Raw genomic sequence first — 16,272 nt, forward strand, 5'->3', positions numbered from 1 at the left:
TTTTTTCCCTGCTTCATTATAATTACAGGTTAAATCCAGCAGATTTTTTTATTAACTTCTATTTTCATTACTCAGATAAAAGATCTGATTCAAGAACTATGAAGTTTTATTTCAGATACTGTATCTTACTCAGCTGTTCAGCCAGGCATTTTAGCATTTGGGGAGCCTTTTGAAATCTACTTAAACAAGTAGCATGCATGCTGTAAGCTTCCTATACCTTTAAATAACTCCCAAGCGAGCTGCAAATATTTTACAACTCCAGCTGCGTATTTTCTTTCTTTTTCAAAAGGTTTCTTAGCATTTTCTGTAACTCTTCTTTTAATTATGCATTTTTGTATTGGACAGTTCATTCACTGCTACTGATCAGTGCAGCTATCCATGGAAAATGTCTCAGTATCCCTGTTCTGCTCATTCAACCCTGGATCAATTTTCACTCTCTCTAGCACTCTTGGTGCTAACAAAAATGTAAATCTAGAAGTATACCATCATGTTAGCCAGAGTGTTCACCTGAGTCACCTGAGCTGAACAGCCACTTGATATCTGATTCCATACAGGATTTTTAATTTTTTTAAGGGGATAACAAGTAATCAAGCTGCTGACTATTTTGTACTAAGACTTAAATTTGCAACCTCAATGATGCAATTTTCACTATGTGCACTATTCAATGTCTTTTTAATCAACAAGGCACAGTCTTAGGTGAAAATATTCAAAAAAACAGAGCTAACCCTAAGGTATTATGTCAAGAGAAGGTAAACCCTGTACCTCTGCCTAGGACAGGCAGCATGCTGGAGGTAGATTTCACTCTCATTTTTTCTCCCACTACTGACTCCCTTTGGTGCTGTTACACCAAGGGAGGGATCAGAAGATACCTTGAGCCCAAGGAAGTACATGGAATTTAACTAGAGAAGTTACACAGGTGTAGCTGACACATTTCACTGCTTTTTTAAACAACAGTTACATGCAATTTCTAACAAGCCAATTAAAAAATTCCTGAAAAAAATAGCATGTTTCATTAGGACATTTATTCCTAATGAAACATTATTAGGTCATTACTAACCACACCCTGAAGCTATACAGTCTCCTTGTGTAAAACACAATTATCAAATTTTGGATTAGAAAGCAAAATATGCCTGCAGGAAAATGTCAGGAAGCAGATCAACACCTTTAAATTACTGTGTGTGGACACTGTTTTGTAAACTCCTTCAGCAGGAGTTACTGTCATTCAACAATTCAAGCAATTCCTAAATGGAAGGAAAAACTTCATAGTGAATATCCATGAAATAAGAGCAAAATTTTGCAGTTGCAAAAAATCCAGTTAAAATTCTGCCTAAAGCACTAAATGAGAAGTGACATACACAGTATTTAGTAAAGTGTTAGTGTCCAGCAAAAGACATCACCTTGGAAGATGTGTTTTTCTCATGTCTTGTACCTTGTGCCTCTAAGGCAAATCATTCCGCACCAATCTACACTACAACTCACTAGAAAAACATCCCTATTGCTTTATTGTTTTGCATGTGATGCTGGATTGGGTTTGTAAAGCAAGATTTTGGTAGCAGTGGGGAGCTGCAGGGGTCAGAGGGCCTCACCTCTGTGCCTGGGAAAACCATGAAGCAGATCCTTCTAGAAGACAGGCTAAGGCACATACGAGACAAGAAGGTGACCCAAGGCAGTGCCCATAGCTTAACTAAGGGCAAATCATGCCTGGGCAATCTGGTGGCCTTCTACGAAGGAATGAATGACAACAATGGTTGACAAGAAAAGACTGACAGATGCCATCTACCTACACTTCTCCAACATGGTTCCACATGATGTCCTTATCTCCAAACTGGAAAGACATGGATAGACTATTTAGTGTGCAAGGAACTGGCTGGATGGATGCAGCCAATGTCCAGGTGGCAGCTGGTGACAAGTGGCATCCCTCAGGTCTCCTGACTCTTGGGACTGGTGCTCTTCCATGTCTTCATCAATGACATGGTGAGATCAAGAGAAGCCTCAGCAAGCTGGTAGATGACACTAAGCTGAGTGGCGCAGCTGACACCAGGACACAACGACCTGATGCCATGGGGACTGGATAAACTTGAGAAGTGGGCTTTCCCTTGAAATTCAACAAGCCCAAGAGCAAGGTACTGCAGCTGAGTTGGGGAAATCCCAGACATGAGTACAGACTGGGAGAAGAATCACTGAGAGAAGCCCTTTGGGGAACACTTGGGTATTCTCATGGATGAAAAGCCGGATATGAGCCAACAGTGCTCAGTGACAGCCCAGAAATCCAATTGTACCCTGGGCTGCATAGAAAGCTGAGTGGCCAGCAAGCTGAGGGAGGTGACTCTGCCCTCGTGAGACCCCGCCTGGAGTACTGCATGCTGCTCTGAGGTCCTCAATGCAAGAAAGACGTGGATCTGCTGGGAGTGGCTCCAGAGAAGGACCACAAAGATGATGAGAGGGTGAGAGCACCTCTCCTACAAAAACAGGCTGAGAGAGCTGTGATTGTTCAGCATGGAGAAGACTTCAAAGAGACCTTACTGCAGTCTTGCAGTACCTTCAGTGTCTTATAAAAAGAAGGGAGAGGGATTTTTACATGGACAGACAGTGATGGGACAAGGGGGAGTGGTTTTAAACTGAAAGAGGGCGGGTTTGGATTAAATGTATTACGAAGAAACATTTTGCTGGGAGGGTGGTGAGACACTGGAACAGGTTGCCCAGAGAGGCTGTGGATGCCCACCCCTGGAAGTGTTCAAGGCCAGGCTGGATGGGGCCCTGAGCAACCTGATCCAGTGAATGGCATCCCTGTCCACATTTGAAAGGGCATTGGAACTAGATGTTTTTTAAGATCACTTTCACACCGAACAGTTGCATGATTCTCTCAGATCAACTCACCAAAGGAGTCAGATGCATTTACTGTCCACACAAGGATCAACTTTTCTAGGAAAGTAACCTTTTCATATATATCACTGGTTTGCCAGAACAACTCCCTACCAACCCCCAGAACAAAATAGCAGAGACTTCAAGGTCTCTATTGCACACACAGAAACTTTTGTAAAGTCTTTCATCTGCTGAAATCTCATCTATTTCTGTGTGTACAAGAACCATTCTAAACACACAATCTAGATCAAACAAAGGTTAGGTTCAGGACCCAGATGCTTTTTCAGAAAGACCTGAAGTTTACATTCTTTTCCCCCAGTTGCTGGTAAAGAAACACTGCAAGCCTCGTTTTACAAATGCTTACACCATCACAACTGCAACCAACTTATCAGATACTGCAGTGCTTGCACAGAAAATGTAAATTAATTTAAATGTACTCAGAATCATTGCCTTCATCCAGACTCATATTTAAATAAATGAAAAAGAATGCTTCTAAGCTTTCTAATCTGTTGCTCATTTAGAGTCATCAGATATATTGTTAAGAGGATACAAGTACTCATAAAACTCTAACACAGAAATATTTTTTGGTTTACTTTCCCCATTGCTTCATTATTCTTCCAGACAGGCTTCTATGCAAAACAGCTTTTTATCTTCCAGCTTTGATACCATCAGCTCTACTATATCAACTGTGTAACCACAGTCAGGCTGCATTTTCAGTCTGAATTCAGCAGCACCACATGAAGAGTTTTACGGGCCCCTCACTCTTCCCAAGAGTCGCCAATTCTCGCTCCTGTCCTGCACCCTGCACATGTCAGCACTGACAGAAAAGCTGGGGAAGGAAAATAATTCAGGCAAGAACCCCTTGAGCAGCAGGGGAGGGGAAAAGTTATTTTCCAACCATATCAGGTCCCTCTTCCTGTTCAACCACACTAACACAGTGCAGCCGTGACAGCACAGCAGAGGTGAGGTCCATCCAGGAACTGAAACTATCCTAAGTACTGTGGATACCAAGGAAACTTCCATGGAATTGTAGCCTAATCTACATTTATAGGTAGAGATTTAAATATCTAGTGCTCAAAAGATGCTTTAACTTTCCACTCCCTAAATTAGCTACAGAGGCAGAAAAAAAAAAAAACCAAACCAGTCAAAAGCACCTCCAGTACCAGGCAGTAATCATAACCTCACAGTACTCACAGTAGCTGAGCTATTACATGGAGCAGGGAGTTGAATAATGAAGTTCTATGATACCAGTGTAATGGATATCAAGCACAGACATTCCTTTGCACGTGAAGGGAATTCAATCTCTTAGCTGGCTAACAAAAACACCCACACCCTTCCAAGAACTTGATGTCCACAGAAAACAAATGATAAACACAGAGCATTCATTCCTGGACAAAAGTGTTCATGACCCTGAAAAGCAAAAGCATTTTTGAAAGTTCTGTACTTTAAAGATGGAAATCATCTGCATATTGTGGTAAATGACTGGGGTTTTTTCTGGGCTTGTAAGCACATTGGGCTGCTTACTTTGCAGGTTACTGCACTGATGACAGGACTGAAGGACACAGAACTGCCTAAGTTTGATAATTTGCTGAACTGTTTAACATTTTTTAAGTATTAACAAGGAGTAACAGAGGAGGATGAAAGGATAGAGCTCTGAAGTATGTTAAACATTTTCTTTGTGATGCCTTTGAAAGTTTATCTGGGTAGACAGCAGTGCTAACCACACAATGGACAACTAATGCTACTTCACCTTTTCTACTGATTCTCTCAAGAGGTATCTACCCCACCCAAGGATGGTGCCCTTACAACAGCATCAGAAAACAATACAGAACTACTTCAAGAGGCCTTCTTTGTCTACACCAGCAACAAAAGGAATGCTACAGAAATGTGTGGGCATTTTGTGCTCAATGAGGCAGAAACCTAATGACAAAAGACATGAAAAAATATTAAGAATATGATCCATTCTTTTGTTATCCCAGATTTCACTGCTAAGTTCTATCCTCTGACTTCACAGTTCCTGACCTCTATCAGCAGAATCTGTGGGAATGCAGTATCACCCATTCAAGGAAGTCAAGGAAGATGTGATTAAGGAACACTTCAGCCAGTTGTACCCAAAGACTGGAAAAACATCACTGCCCTTCAAGAAGGGCAACTTGGATGAGCTGGTGAACTACAGGCTAGTCTGCAAAAGACAGAACTTATTCTTTACCACGAGTGTGCTCAAGAGTGGCCCACACTGACCTGAGAGGCAACAGAGACCGCACAAACCCCTGAGCAACCTGCTCTGACTGGGTCTGGCTTGAACAGGATGTTCCAACCCACCTGAACCCAGCCAGCCCCCAGTAAAACCAGTGACTGTTCACAGGCACAAAGCATCCCCTGAAGCAACTGCACCCCATCACAAAAACTTCCAAAAGGAGTATGACAGTCACTTTCCTTCTTTTCCCTCTCTGAGTAAGTCTGATTCCCACTCAAACTTCCCACACAAGTAAAATAATTTGAGTAATATCAAAAGCAGGAGCCAACAATAAACAGGGAAGAAAGGAGAAACAAACAATAAAGTATTGTTTTCATCTCTAGTATTATGAATTCTTTACTTACCTAAAACCTCTACTGCTAGACTTGGAGATATACCAAAAATTCAGAAATTAGGAAGAAAGTTTTGCTGTTTTTAAGGAAAGTTAAGTCAAAGAGAGATATATTCCTATTTTATAGATAAAAATAGAGGATAAAAGGTGAGGTTAGCCTAAGAACCATTTCTGAACTGCCAATTCAATCTCAAAATATGAAAAAATCTATCAAGCTAACAAGCCATTTTGAGGAAGATGACAGTTGAACAAGAATTCCAGAATACACTTCCTGCGGCAAATCAGTATATTACATTAATCACAGATGATCTCAAATTCTGAACACTGGAATAGTCTTAGAAGATGAGCAAAACAGAGCATGAAACCTTACAGTATATTATGCACGTGATTTGCACACTTTGTTATGCACCATGGGATCCATCTTCACATAAAACCTAAGCTTGTGCAACTGAGAATACAGCAGCACTAAACAAATGGCAATCTATTTTGAGAAAGTGTTCAAAGGCAGTTACAGACAGAGTAAGATTAATAATGCAAACTACCTGGAAATTAGGCAACTGACACTTTGAGAAGGTTTCCATGTTTGCTGCAGAAATTGGAACATGAGGTTGAAATAAAGCACTGTATCTTACATACCGAAGAGGAAGAAGAAAAAAAGAATTTGTACTATTTAATTCTTCTGGGTTTATCCTGTAAAGTTTCACACATGATGTCAGATAGATACTACCCCCTTTATAAAAACATACAGAAATTGAAAGTGCAGAAAGGCTCCACAATCTCTGCAAGAACTTAACTTGCACACACAGGACAGAAGAATCACAGAATGGTAATGGTTGGAAGGGACCTTAAAAATCATCTACTGCCAGCCCTGCTGCCATGAGCAGGGGGGAGACATTCAACTAGACCAGTCCACTCAGAGCCCCATCCAGCCTGGCCTTGAACACTTCCACAAGAAATGTTTATTCCATAACAAGAAACTCTAAATGTAATTGAAGTAGAAAAAAAGAGCAAGACACGTCTTTGATGTTGACAATTGTTCAAAATTCACATGAAACAGACAGCAAAGAAAGCATACAAAGAAAATGCTCAACAATCTCAACCTCAAAAATTTGGTCACATGAAAAAAGGACATTTCAGAAAATAACTGAGTAGGGAAAGGATGATGAAAGAGTTAGTTAAACTATGTGGCAAGAAAAATATTTGCATTTGCTAAAGGCTAAATACCTGGAGTTTTCTCCAATTCTTAGAGACACTGGCAAGCTTTCATACCCACACAAGGCAGCAGTCAGCTGAGGTGGATTTCTAATATGGCTGAAAAGGAATAGACTGGCTCCACCAACACTCCTCTCCACCCCAAAGATTAGTTTTCTCCAGCCAAGCTGCCATGAGCCAAGTGCTAGCGTTGAGTGCAGCACAGCCGGAGCTCGCTGTCTCCGGGAGGGGCAGCAGCTCTGTCTGTCCCTCAGAGCAGAGCAGCAGCTCTGTCCGTCTGTCCCTCCGAGCAGCGCCCCGCAGTGGGGCTGCCTGTGCTGCCGGCTGCAGGCACGGTTCCTTGCGGGCCCACACAGAAAGGCCCCACACACAGCCCCTTCTGTGACTCTGCAAATCCACACACAGTTTAGATCTATGGACATTATGTCTCTTAAAAAAAAAATCAGAGAAATGCAACTCAAATATAGGCAACAGCCTTCTGATCAGACTAGATACACTATTTACTTTAACTCCCTTTGCAATTAGCAACCATCAATGCAGCAAGGTGTGACATAATGCAACTGGAGTACTGCATTAAGATCACAGAAATCTTTGTAATGGAAGCACCAAACTTTTCCAGACCTAACAGCAATTGAGTTTAAGGAGCACTGACAACTAATGACTATGTCACAGTACACTAAGATCCACTAAGCAGTCTTTATTTTTTAAAAAGCGAGAAAAATCACTTTAACATCCCATGAAAAGCAAATGTTTTCTCAGTAACTGTTCATTAAAGCAACAAAAATAAAGATGGGCTATCAACTCATTTTTAATAAAATAACACAGGCCAGCTCGCTAATTGAACCTAGTTACAAAACTACTTTTCAAGAAACAGCACTCCAAAGACAGCCAAAGCAAAACACAGATGTGACCATCCTGCAGCCAGAGTTTCAGCCACTTCTACCCAAAGAAACTCCTGCTTACATTGATCTCTAAGCTGTTTCTATCACAGAGCCTTTCTTACTGCTAATGAGCAGTGCCTTTTTCATCTAATATAGGCTTTGCTACATGACAAAAAACTTTTTACTTTATCAGTGACAGATAGTTTTTGTGGTATTTATCAAGTAAAGATTCAGCTACAACAGACCTGCCTTATGGCAGAGCTACAAAATCTCCATTGAAGTTTTACTGTCCCAGGGCCAGGTATATGCAATCACAGTGACCACGGGGCCAGCACGGTCCCAAAGTTCACTTTTGAAAGTTTACTCCCAATTGCAAAGGATCCTTAAATTGTTTCTTAAGCAGTAAGCCTTGGTAAAAATAAAATTACAACACACTCTATTAAACATTTCTACAAGTGAGCCTCAGAAATTACCAAGGCAATTGTAAATATGAAACCTAACATCTACAGCATAGTTCAAATTCTCATCTAATGGGCTCTTGAATAATCTTTCTGTTAGACTGTCGTATTAAATTCTGTCATCAGCAGGATACTCATATTTTGCTAAATGAGCCATAAAAATTGTACATGTCAAACAAATATAACATTATATCCTATGACATTAATAAAAATACATCTGTAGAATGAATTTTAGTACAAATGAAACAACTGTATGACACTGAATAAAAACATACTCATAAAATAAATATTTTGCAGCTGTTTCTTACAGACATAAATTTCTAAGATTACATATTATTAATCATGTCATAGAGTAATATGTTTAACCACACCAGCAGAGTATTATTGGTATTTTTCATTCCTAAAACGTTGTTGTGGCAAGTCTTCTAATAAAAATAAACAAACAAACGAAATCTCACAGAGACATGAGCAGGGAGACTTTGCTCCAGCTCATATGGTCTGAAAACAAACAAACAAAAAGCCAGGAGGGCTTAACGCAGAGTTTTGAATCATCACTGCTCTTTATCTATAATCACTCAAGATGAACTCAGAGAAAGATACCCCAAAGTCTTTCACTCCAAATTATTCTTTCATAGGAATTACTGGGACACACATGCAGAAATGTTTCCTTGCCTCATGCAGCACTTATATCCCTTGCCTGTTAACAAAAACTTTTTAAAGGCCTGCTGACCAACCTGAGAAGAAATAACCACAGCCTGTTAATTTATTCCCTCCAGTCTCCAACCTTCACCATAACCCTGTTCTTCACAGAAGATAACCTGCTATTTAAAATAGTTGTGTGTCCTTGGGCAGAATAAAGCTGCTCTTACACTAAAATACCTAAAATTACAAAGTTGAAGCTATGTCATACACCTTAGCCTGACTTAAGAGATCACCAGGCAGAGGTGGAACAGGAAACGTGCTATCATTCTCACATGAGAAGAGAGGCTGTACGCTCTCTCCCATCCAAGCCATTGTCCTGCACCTACCAGTTACCCTTCAATGAGCAAATCCAATACAAGTTTGGCAAAGAGTCAACCTGGCAAGACACAACAGAGCAAGTTCCATCTCTCTGGCAAGAAAGCGGTTAAGTTTCCAGGGTGGTGGAGAGTACATGCAGCTCTGCTTCCAAACTGGAGTCACACCCACTAACGTGACATTCAAACACCAATTCTGACTTAAGGTCATCTTAACCTGAAAAGGTCATCTTAACCTGAAAATATTAGGCATTAAGCATCCTAGGCTGCTAAACACAGAAACAAAAGTTAGGAATACATCCTTTTAAAAATTAAATGTGTAAGATAAAGCTGCCAACAAATTTAATTCTATATAATAACAAAGACAATATTCTACGAATGTTTTAATTTTCTTCATAGCAAGTAAGTACAGAGCATTAGACAGATTTCAATCTATGTAAAACTATCACTACCTCAAAAAACTGAAACCAAGTGAGTGCCAAAACATGGGCCAAAAGAAAGGAACTTAACACATCCTCCCCTCACTCCCAATGTAACTGCCTTTTAGAACTGCCAAGATAAGAAAATGATATTTGTCCTTTTTCCCCAAACCCAGATTTGTTCCTGGTATCTCTACAATATCCTCCACCACAACAGCTCCATTTCTGTTTGGTTTCTCAGCCTCCTGCAGCACCTTAAGCTATCCTGCACACTCTTCCACGCCTTTTTTTGCAACACACACAGCTGAAGGTATTTGCTGTCCTGTGCCCCTGACTGCTCAGCCACTGAAGGAACAAACACCAGTGAGCAGCAAACTGAACCATGCTCAGGCAACACTGAAACCTGCACTTCAGGCACACTAATTTTGACTTCCCTGCTTAATAGAGTGAGCAAATTTCACAGAACTTCTGTATTTTTACCTGTAAGGTAAATTGGTAAAAAAATTACCTTTACACGTCTGTAAATAGGAGGGGTTTAAGTTTTGGAAAAATAAAAGTCATGCTACCGTGTTTGTTACTTGTAAGAAAGCAGTAGCCAAGGACACTGAGGGCGGTAAGGCACTTGCAGAGGTTGCTGAGGGGGTTGTGAATGCACCAACTCTGAAGTGTTCAGGGCCAGGTTAGATGGGGCCTCCAGCAATTTGGTCTAGTGGAAGGTGTCCCTTCCTATGGCAGGGGGTTGGGAATAGGTGATCCTGTTACTGGGAAGGAAGAAGGCAAAATTATGAGATGACTCAAAAAACCTTCATATTCTTACAAAGCAATATTTAAAAGTGGCAAGTTCAGTGGCTATTCTCATATTATAGGATGTGCTACAACACAAAACACCTTGGTACGCCTCAATTATGAGACAAAGATAAAACTATAGACTAGGTGAAGTCTGATACTGCACCAAAACCCATGCGCATTCTTCCAGAAACAACAGTAATAAAAGCCAAAGTTGCTGCTGAAACCATTAAAATAAATAATCTATTTTGTTTTATCCTTGTACATAAAACAAGAAGGGAAAGACTGAAATATCTAAACAGGCTCATATCTGTACAAACTGTTGATGTTTGCTATCCCACCATGTATTAATGTTACTACTTTTGTTATTACTATTACCTCTTTATTTACAGTTACATAAAGAAGAGTGTAAAGATCTCTTTTAGCAACATTCTCTTTTTTTTTTTTTTTTTGCCACTAAAACTCACCAGAAATTCTTAACTTTTTTCTGAGGAAAGAGTAGTGCTTTACTACCAAATCCAAGAGCCGGAAATAGTGGATGAGGTATCCCAAACAAGAGAGTTACACCAGAAGTTTCTATGTCCCACTTTGAGAAAACTTATAGAGCAGGAGTTACTTAGGAAAAATTACCAAATACTAAATGTCTCCACAATGAAAACCAGAAAATTGTGCACAGATACTTTACTTCAGAAAGCTCAGGACAAGCCTGGGCTCCTAGAATCCTGTCTCAAAATTAAGGAGGTGATGATGTGGAAGAGGACTGGGACACAGGTTTTTACCTTAGAAGGTGCTCCCAAGCATATTGCAACATATGCTATAGAGCAGTAATAGATAAATTACGTTTATTTTTAGTATCTTTCTGCTTACTTTAAGAAGCACTCATCTTTCCAAATATTTCATGCCACCTATCACCCAAATTAGTCTGGCATGTAGAAAAGAATAAGACAGTAAGAAATGCTTTCCATTTGATTTTGTTGAGGAATAGCTCTCAATGAGTTTCATTCACAGAGAACAACCTGTTACTCAAGTCAGAAGGTTTCCTATTCTGAAAACCACTGGACAGGACAGTTGAACATTGTTCAAGTCTAAGAAGATGTATGTGCAGTGCTGGAAAAAAATCTGAATGTGTCAAAGGACCAGGATATATAGAAGAGCTATGGAAGTCACAAACTTCACACTTTGTTGTTTAAAAAACACTCTCAAGACAAACAGAAGAAACAAGCTGTCTGGACATTGATGGGACAGATGCAAACCAAAGAATTCAACAGGACAAAGCAGGAGTTCATATAGACACAGAAGATCAATGATACCTGAAACAACTCTTCCCCACATTTTCAAGTTAATCACAATCTCCATTAGATCACAAACACAGCACCACAGACTTATGAGAGACAATTGCAACAATTAATAATTAAATTTCACTGTTAAGAGAAAAATAAAGAGAAGAGTCTTGCAGGTAGAAATGTTTCAAGTGTTCTACCTGAATATAAATTCCACTTTACCCTCCTAATTTGCATTAATCCAGCCAGAGATTTCTCAGTATGATTAAAAACAGAAACAAAAAAAGAGAGGAGGGGCTTACCACCACTTCAAAAGGTAAGTCTGTAACTCTAATACACAAAAGCTGCATGTTTCTGTACCACCCCAGAATCTCAGCTACCTTTAAGAAAATACATAAGTCTACAACTCTTGCTTTGGTGAAGACAAATCTTTATATGTGAACTGAAAGAAGAATAAAGCAGTCTTCTGGAGGCTTCTGGCAGACAACTGTGAAGTTCACACTACTGCTGCTAACAGGTACACCACATAGTTTTGTTTACTGTTAATACAAAACCTGTAGCCAAGAAATAGAAATGAAAATTGAGCAAATTCCTGCCACGACTGCAGTGAACTATCTCAACAGCTCCAATGCTAGGGACTGGCAACATTCCTTAGAAAGGAGATCCTCAAAAAGAAAATTCAATACTGGTTCTCAGCCTCACTACTGTAAGCACCAGGAGACTGAAATAAATGATAGGAAAGAACAGTACATTTCTCCCTTCTTCTTTTGAAGTTTACCTATTACCTACTGCATAAACATAGGTAAACTTTAAATTTCATGTTGGAAAGGAGAAATTACAATTTCCTTGCAATTCAGTAACAGTGAAGGAGTCAGAAAACAAGAGTTTCTGCAATTTTTCTCCAAGGTTATGATCAACAGTACTCTCCATTCCCATATATTTAACATGCCTCCTACCTTAAGTCCAAATGAGTTTGCCTGCCATTCTTTATATTTTAGACATGACTATCAATTAAAACACACAGGAACTGTTGCAGACAGTTCACTAAACTTCTCCTCCTCCACATCAGGAAAGAATTCTCATGTAAGAGAAATACTTTGTTAGTGCAATTTCTGCATGTTCAGCCCATAACTTGAAACATCACTTTAAAAAAGCAAATTCAGAACAGTTTTACTAATTTCACTTGCATCTAGATTAAATAACAGAAATAGAGTACTTTCCACACTTCTAACAGTCCTGGCACTTCAAGTGAAGTAATCATGTAGGCCCCATATATCCACGTGTAAGTGATCAACTATTATCATTGCTTCAGAATGGTAACAAATGCAGCTTTAAAAAGAGTCCATTACAATCCTAGGGATCTTCTTCACATTTCCATTAAACAGTCTATATAACACAGCATAAAAAATTATACACATTAGATACAAAGAACTGGACAAAAAACATGAATCACTATGAATCACCATGTTCAAGAATGGTATTACCAGAAAGGCAACAAATCAATCATTCAAGGAACACCCTTCTAGAAAGACCATTTTGTTTTTACCGGAGAATAGAATAATAAAAATGTTAAGAGGAAGCTCTTTTACACTAGAATGACAGACATATTTCTTCACAGTAACATCTGTTACACTAAATGAAAGAAAAGCAGTATCTCACTGGACAAGTGGAATCAAAACCAAAATTCCAAACAACTGTGATACTGAAAAGTAATTTATTTCACTTAACTGTGCATTTATCCTGAGTCTGACTGATAGTCAGCATAAGCAGGACAGCACCAGAAATGTCTGTGTACCTGTATGCACACACACAAATGCAGGTATGTATTTAACCAGCAGAGTGTCCCTTAGACTGAGCTGAACCGGTGATAGAGCTGGCATCCATTTCACCCAGACTTCTTCCATCGTGCAGGGATAGACGGAGGAGCCCTGCCCCTCCCCTTTGCCAGTCTTTGAGAAAACACCTCTGAAAACATTAAGTAAACAATTTTTGGTTGTTGCTTACACAGCCTTCAAAGGACTCCCTGAAACATACACTCAGACAAGTTATAGATACAGCTCTAGGCTCATGTATTAATAACCATCATCCAGCAACAGCAGTTGCCATATTTCCTGCTCTGCACACTTCAATCCCCTTTTTTGTCCCCGCTATACTTGTCCCACAAATCTGGCAATCTCTTGCTTGCCTAGCCTTAGGGTAATGGTGCTTCTAGGTAGGTTGAGCTACTATGCTACCTTTCCAGACTGCAGATTGCCAAAAATCTCATGTATATATATGTATTTATAGATTTTTCTAGGCCTGTATTTTTCCTATAAATATCTCTAATAAGTACCTATCAAATAACATCTGAAGCCTTTTCCCTTTGCTTCAAATCAGTACAGATTTTACCAGCTCTTACTAAATCTGCCCAAGTGTGACTGTCCCGTTTGGACTTGGGCCACCCCCATAAATTTTCTGTCACCACCATCTACACTAGATTTTCTTCACATGTGGCTGAACTCTTAGGGTTTCCATCACCTCATCAGTCCTAAAATGAACATGTCCCCAAACAATGGGAAAACACAAAACCAGCTGATAACTCAGTTCACCCATCGTGGAACACTGAAGGTTCAAATGGAGATACTATCCAGTATTGTACTGCTCCTGCTGCTGGAATGAGAATTCGTAAGGAAAAAAGCGTGAATATTGCATATGAAATGCATATTCTCTCAGCCACCTGACCAGCCAGCAACTACTCAAGGTGCACAGAGAAGACAGTGACTAATCATCACCTTGACACTTTTAGCTGTCTGCACAAACCTCACCACGGTCTGTGGAGACTTCAGGAAAAAAATGGGGTGTCTGCATTTCACCACCAAATCCTTTAAAGGCATAAGGGAGGTACCATGACAGCTGTTATTATTATTCAGAGTTTCTGAATATCAAAATTCCAGATTAATTATTTAAAACAACAAGCAGTACTTTGTTCACACGGTACACCTATTCCAGAATATCTTGTAATAAAAAGCCAATATCCAACATCCTGCAGCAAGAGAAAATCTGCAAGAGGTTATGTTCTGTGCAATACAGGTACTGCAAATCTCCCATGCTGAACTTATTCCTGACTTGAAAAACTCTGCTTATGAGGAATACTTAATTTCATTAATTTTCCTTTGTTATCATTGCGGTAATTTGGCAGAATTTACCACACTACTGGTCCATGCCATCAGGACATGTGCTTATAGCAATTCTGCAAGACTACAGCAGTAATTTTTTAATGTATCAAAGAAACTGTAAAGACTCAACAGTTTAAAAATATCCCCATTTCAGGAGGCTTTTTGCAGTATAATTGAAAGCTTTACAGTGATAAACAAAAAACCCCTCAAGACACCAAAACCGTGTACCAAAATAAAAAGGAAAAACAAAGAAAAAAAAAAGAAAAAAAAAAAGAGTCAAGGCTTTACAAACGCAAAAGGTTTCTTTCAAATGCAGGTAATAAGGCTCATCCTCCCCTTCGTATCACAATTATAAGCATTACCCCCCTCACAAAATTCAACTCAGTCCCAAACCTTTACAGGAGCCTTTTAGGAGCAGGCGAAGACTTATTTTATGGTGGGGCCAAAGCTTTCGGGCAAGGCCGGGGCCTGGGAGCGGGCTGAGGGCAGGGCAATGCAGCCCCGGCCTCCCTCCCTCTCACCCGGCGCTAACCGTGCCCGCCGCCCCCAGCCCAGCGCCCGCCGAGCCGCGCCGGAGTCCGGCCGCTGCACCGACCCGGGCTGCTCTCGCCGCTGCCCCGACAAAGGAAAGAAACACCGCACTCCCGGCGCCTCGGAACAGTAAAAGAAAGAAAGAAGGAAAAAAGAAAAACGAACCAAATCGCCCTCACTAAGCCCTCCCTGAAAAGCAGGTCTCTTTTCAGCAGACTTAGGCACGGCAGCCACCCTTCCCCCACCACGAAGCCACCTCTCATTGTCGTCGCACCCAAAGGGGACCCATAACCCCCACCCCATATGAACTCACACGCCCGCCTCCCCCATTCCCCAGTTTGTGCCGTGCCCCTTTGCTGGTCGCCAGAAGGGAAACGCGGCTCGCGGGCCACATTTCCCTCCTCGCAGCCTTGCACGCACCTTCCAGAAACAAGCTGTCTCTGCAGCCGCCGCCGCCGCCACCGGCCATCTTCCCGCTGCCGCGCAGCGCTCCTTCACTCCATCGCCCAGCGCGGCGGCGGGGCCCGGCCCTTCCCCCGGCCTGCCCGCCCCCACTGCGGAAGGCTGGGTGGCTGACCCGCAACGGCGGCACTACCGCCGAGGCCCGGCCCTCTCCCGCTGCCGGGCCGCGCTGCCTTCCGGCCCCCGCGCAGGAGGAAGCGGCGGCAGCACGCCCGCTCCTCCCTCAGCGCGCCCGCCGCTAGATACCCGCGAGCGGCCGCAGCCGGGCCCGTTGGCGCCCGTCGGGGCAGGCGGGCCGGGCCGCGACTCCGCCGCACGCGCCCCCGAGAGCGCGGGAGGGCGAGGGCTCGGAGCGCGCCGCCGCCAACGCTGAGCTCCGGGAACGGCGCTGGCCTGCCCGCTCTGCCGCTCGCCCGCCGCGGGAGCCGCCGGCTCTCCCGGCCCCGGGACCATAAAATGGCCGCAGCAACGCTGCGCCCCGCCGTATCTCGGGCTCTCCCGCTCCCTCCTCCATCAGCCGGGAGGCAGCAGCTTTCGGGAGACCAGGAGGTGGCTCGGGTAAAATGAATGAAGTTAGAGCAGAGCGGGAGTCCATGGCGGAGCGCTGCGGCCCGCCGGCCTC

The 16,272-nt window shown here is 41.9% G+C and overlaps 1 protein-coding gene across 4 annotated transcripts in view; it reads right to left on the minus strand.

The window, feature by feature from the left end:
• The window catches only part of SENP6 (SUMO specific peptidase 6), a 72,532-nt gene extending 56,741 nt beyond the window's left edge, over positions 1 to 15,791 (minus strand). For 3 of the 4 annotated variants that reach the window (XM_058801406.1, XM_058801405.1, XM_058801408.1), the window contains exon 1: positions 15,609 to 15,782. In XM_058801406.1, coding sequence (XP_058657389.1) covers positions 15,609 to 15,657 — 49 coding nt within the window. In that variant the 5' untranslated portion in view covers positions 15,658 to 15,782. Of the gene's footprint in view, positions 1 to 15,608 lie in introns of all 4 variants that reach the window. The other variant, XM_058801407.1, reaches the window with a different exon arrangement.
• Positions 15,792 to 16,272: the final 481 nt, after the last annotated feature.

Source organism: Ammospiza caudacuta, chromosome 3 (genome assembly GCF_027887145.1).
Source record: "Ammospiza caudacuta isolate bAmmCau1 chromosome 3, bAmmCau1.pri, whole genome shotgun sequence".
Lineage (NCBI taxonomy): Eukaryota > Metazoa > Chordata > Aves > Passeriformes > Passerellidae > Ammospiza > Ammospiza caudacuta.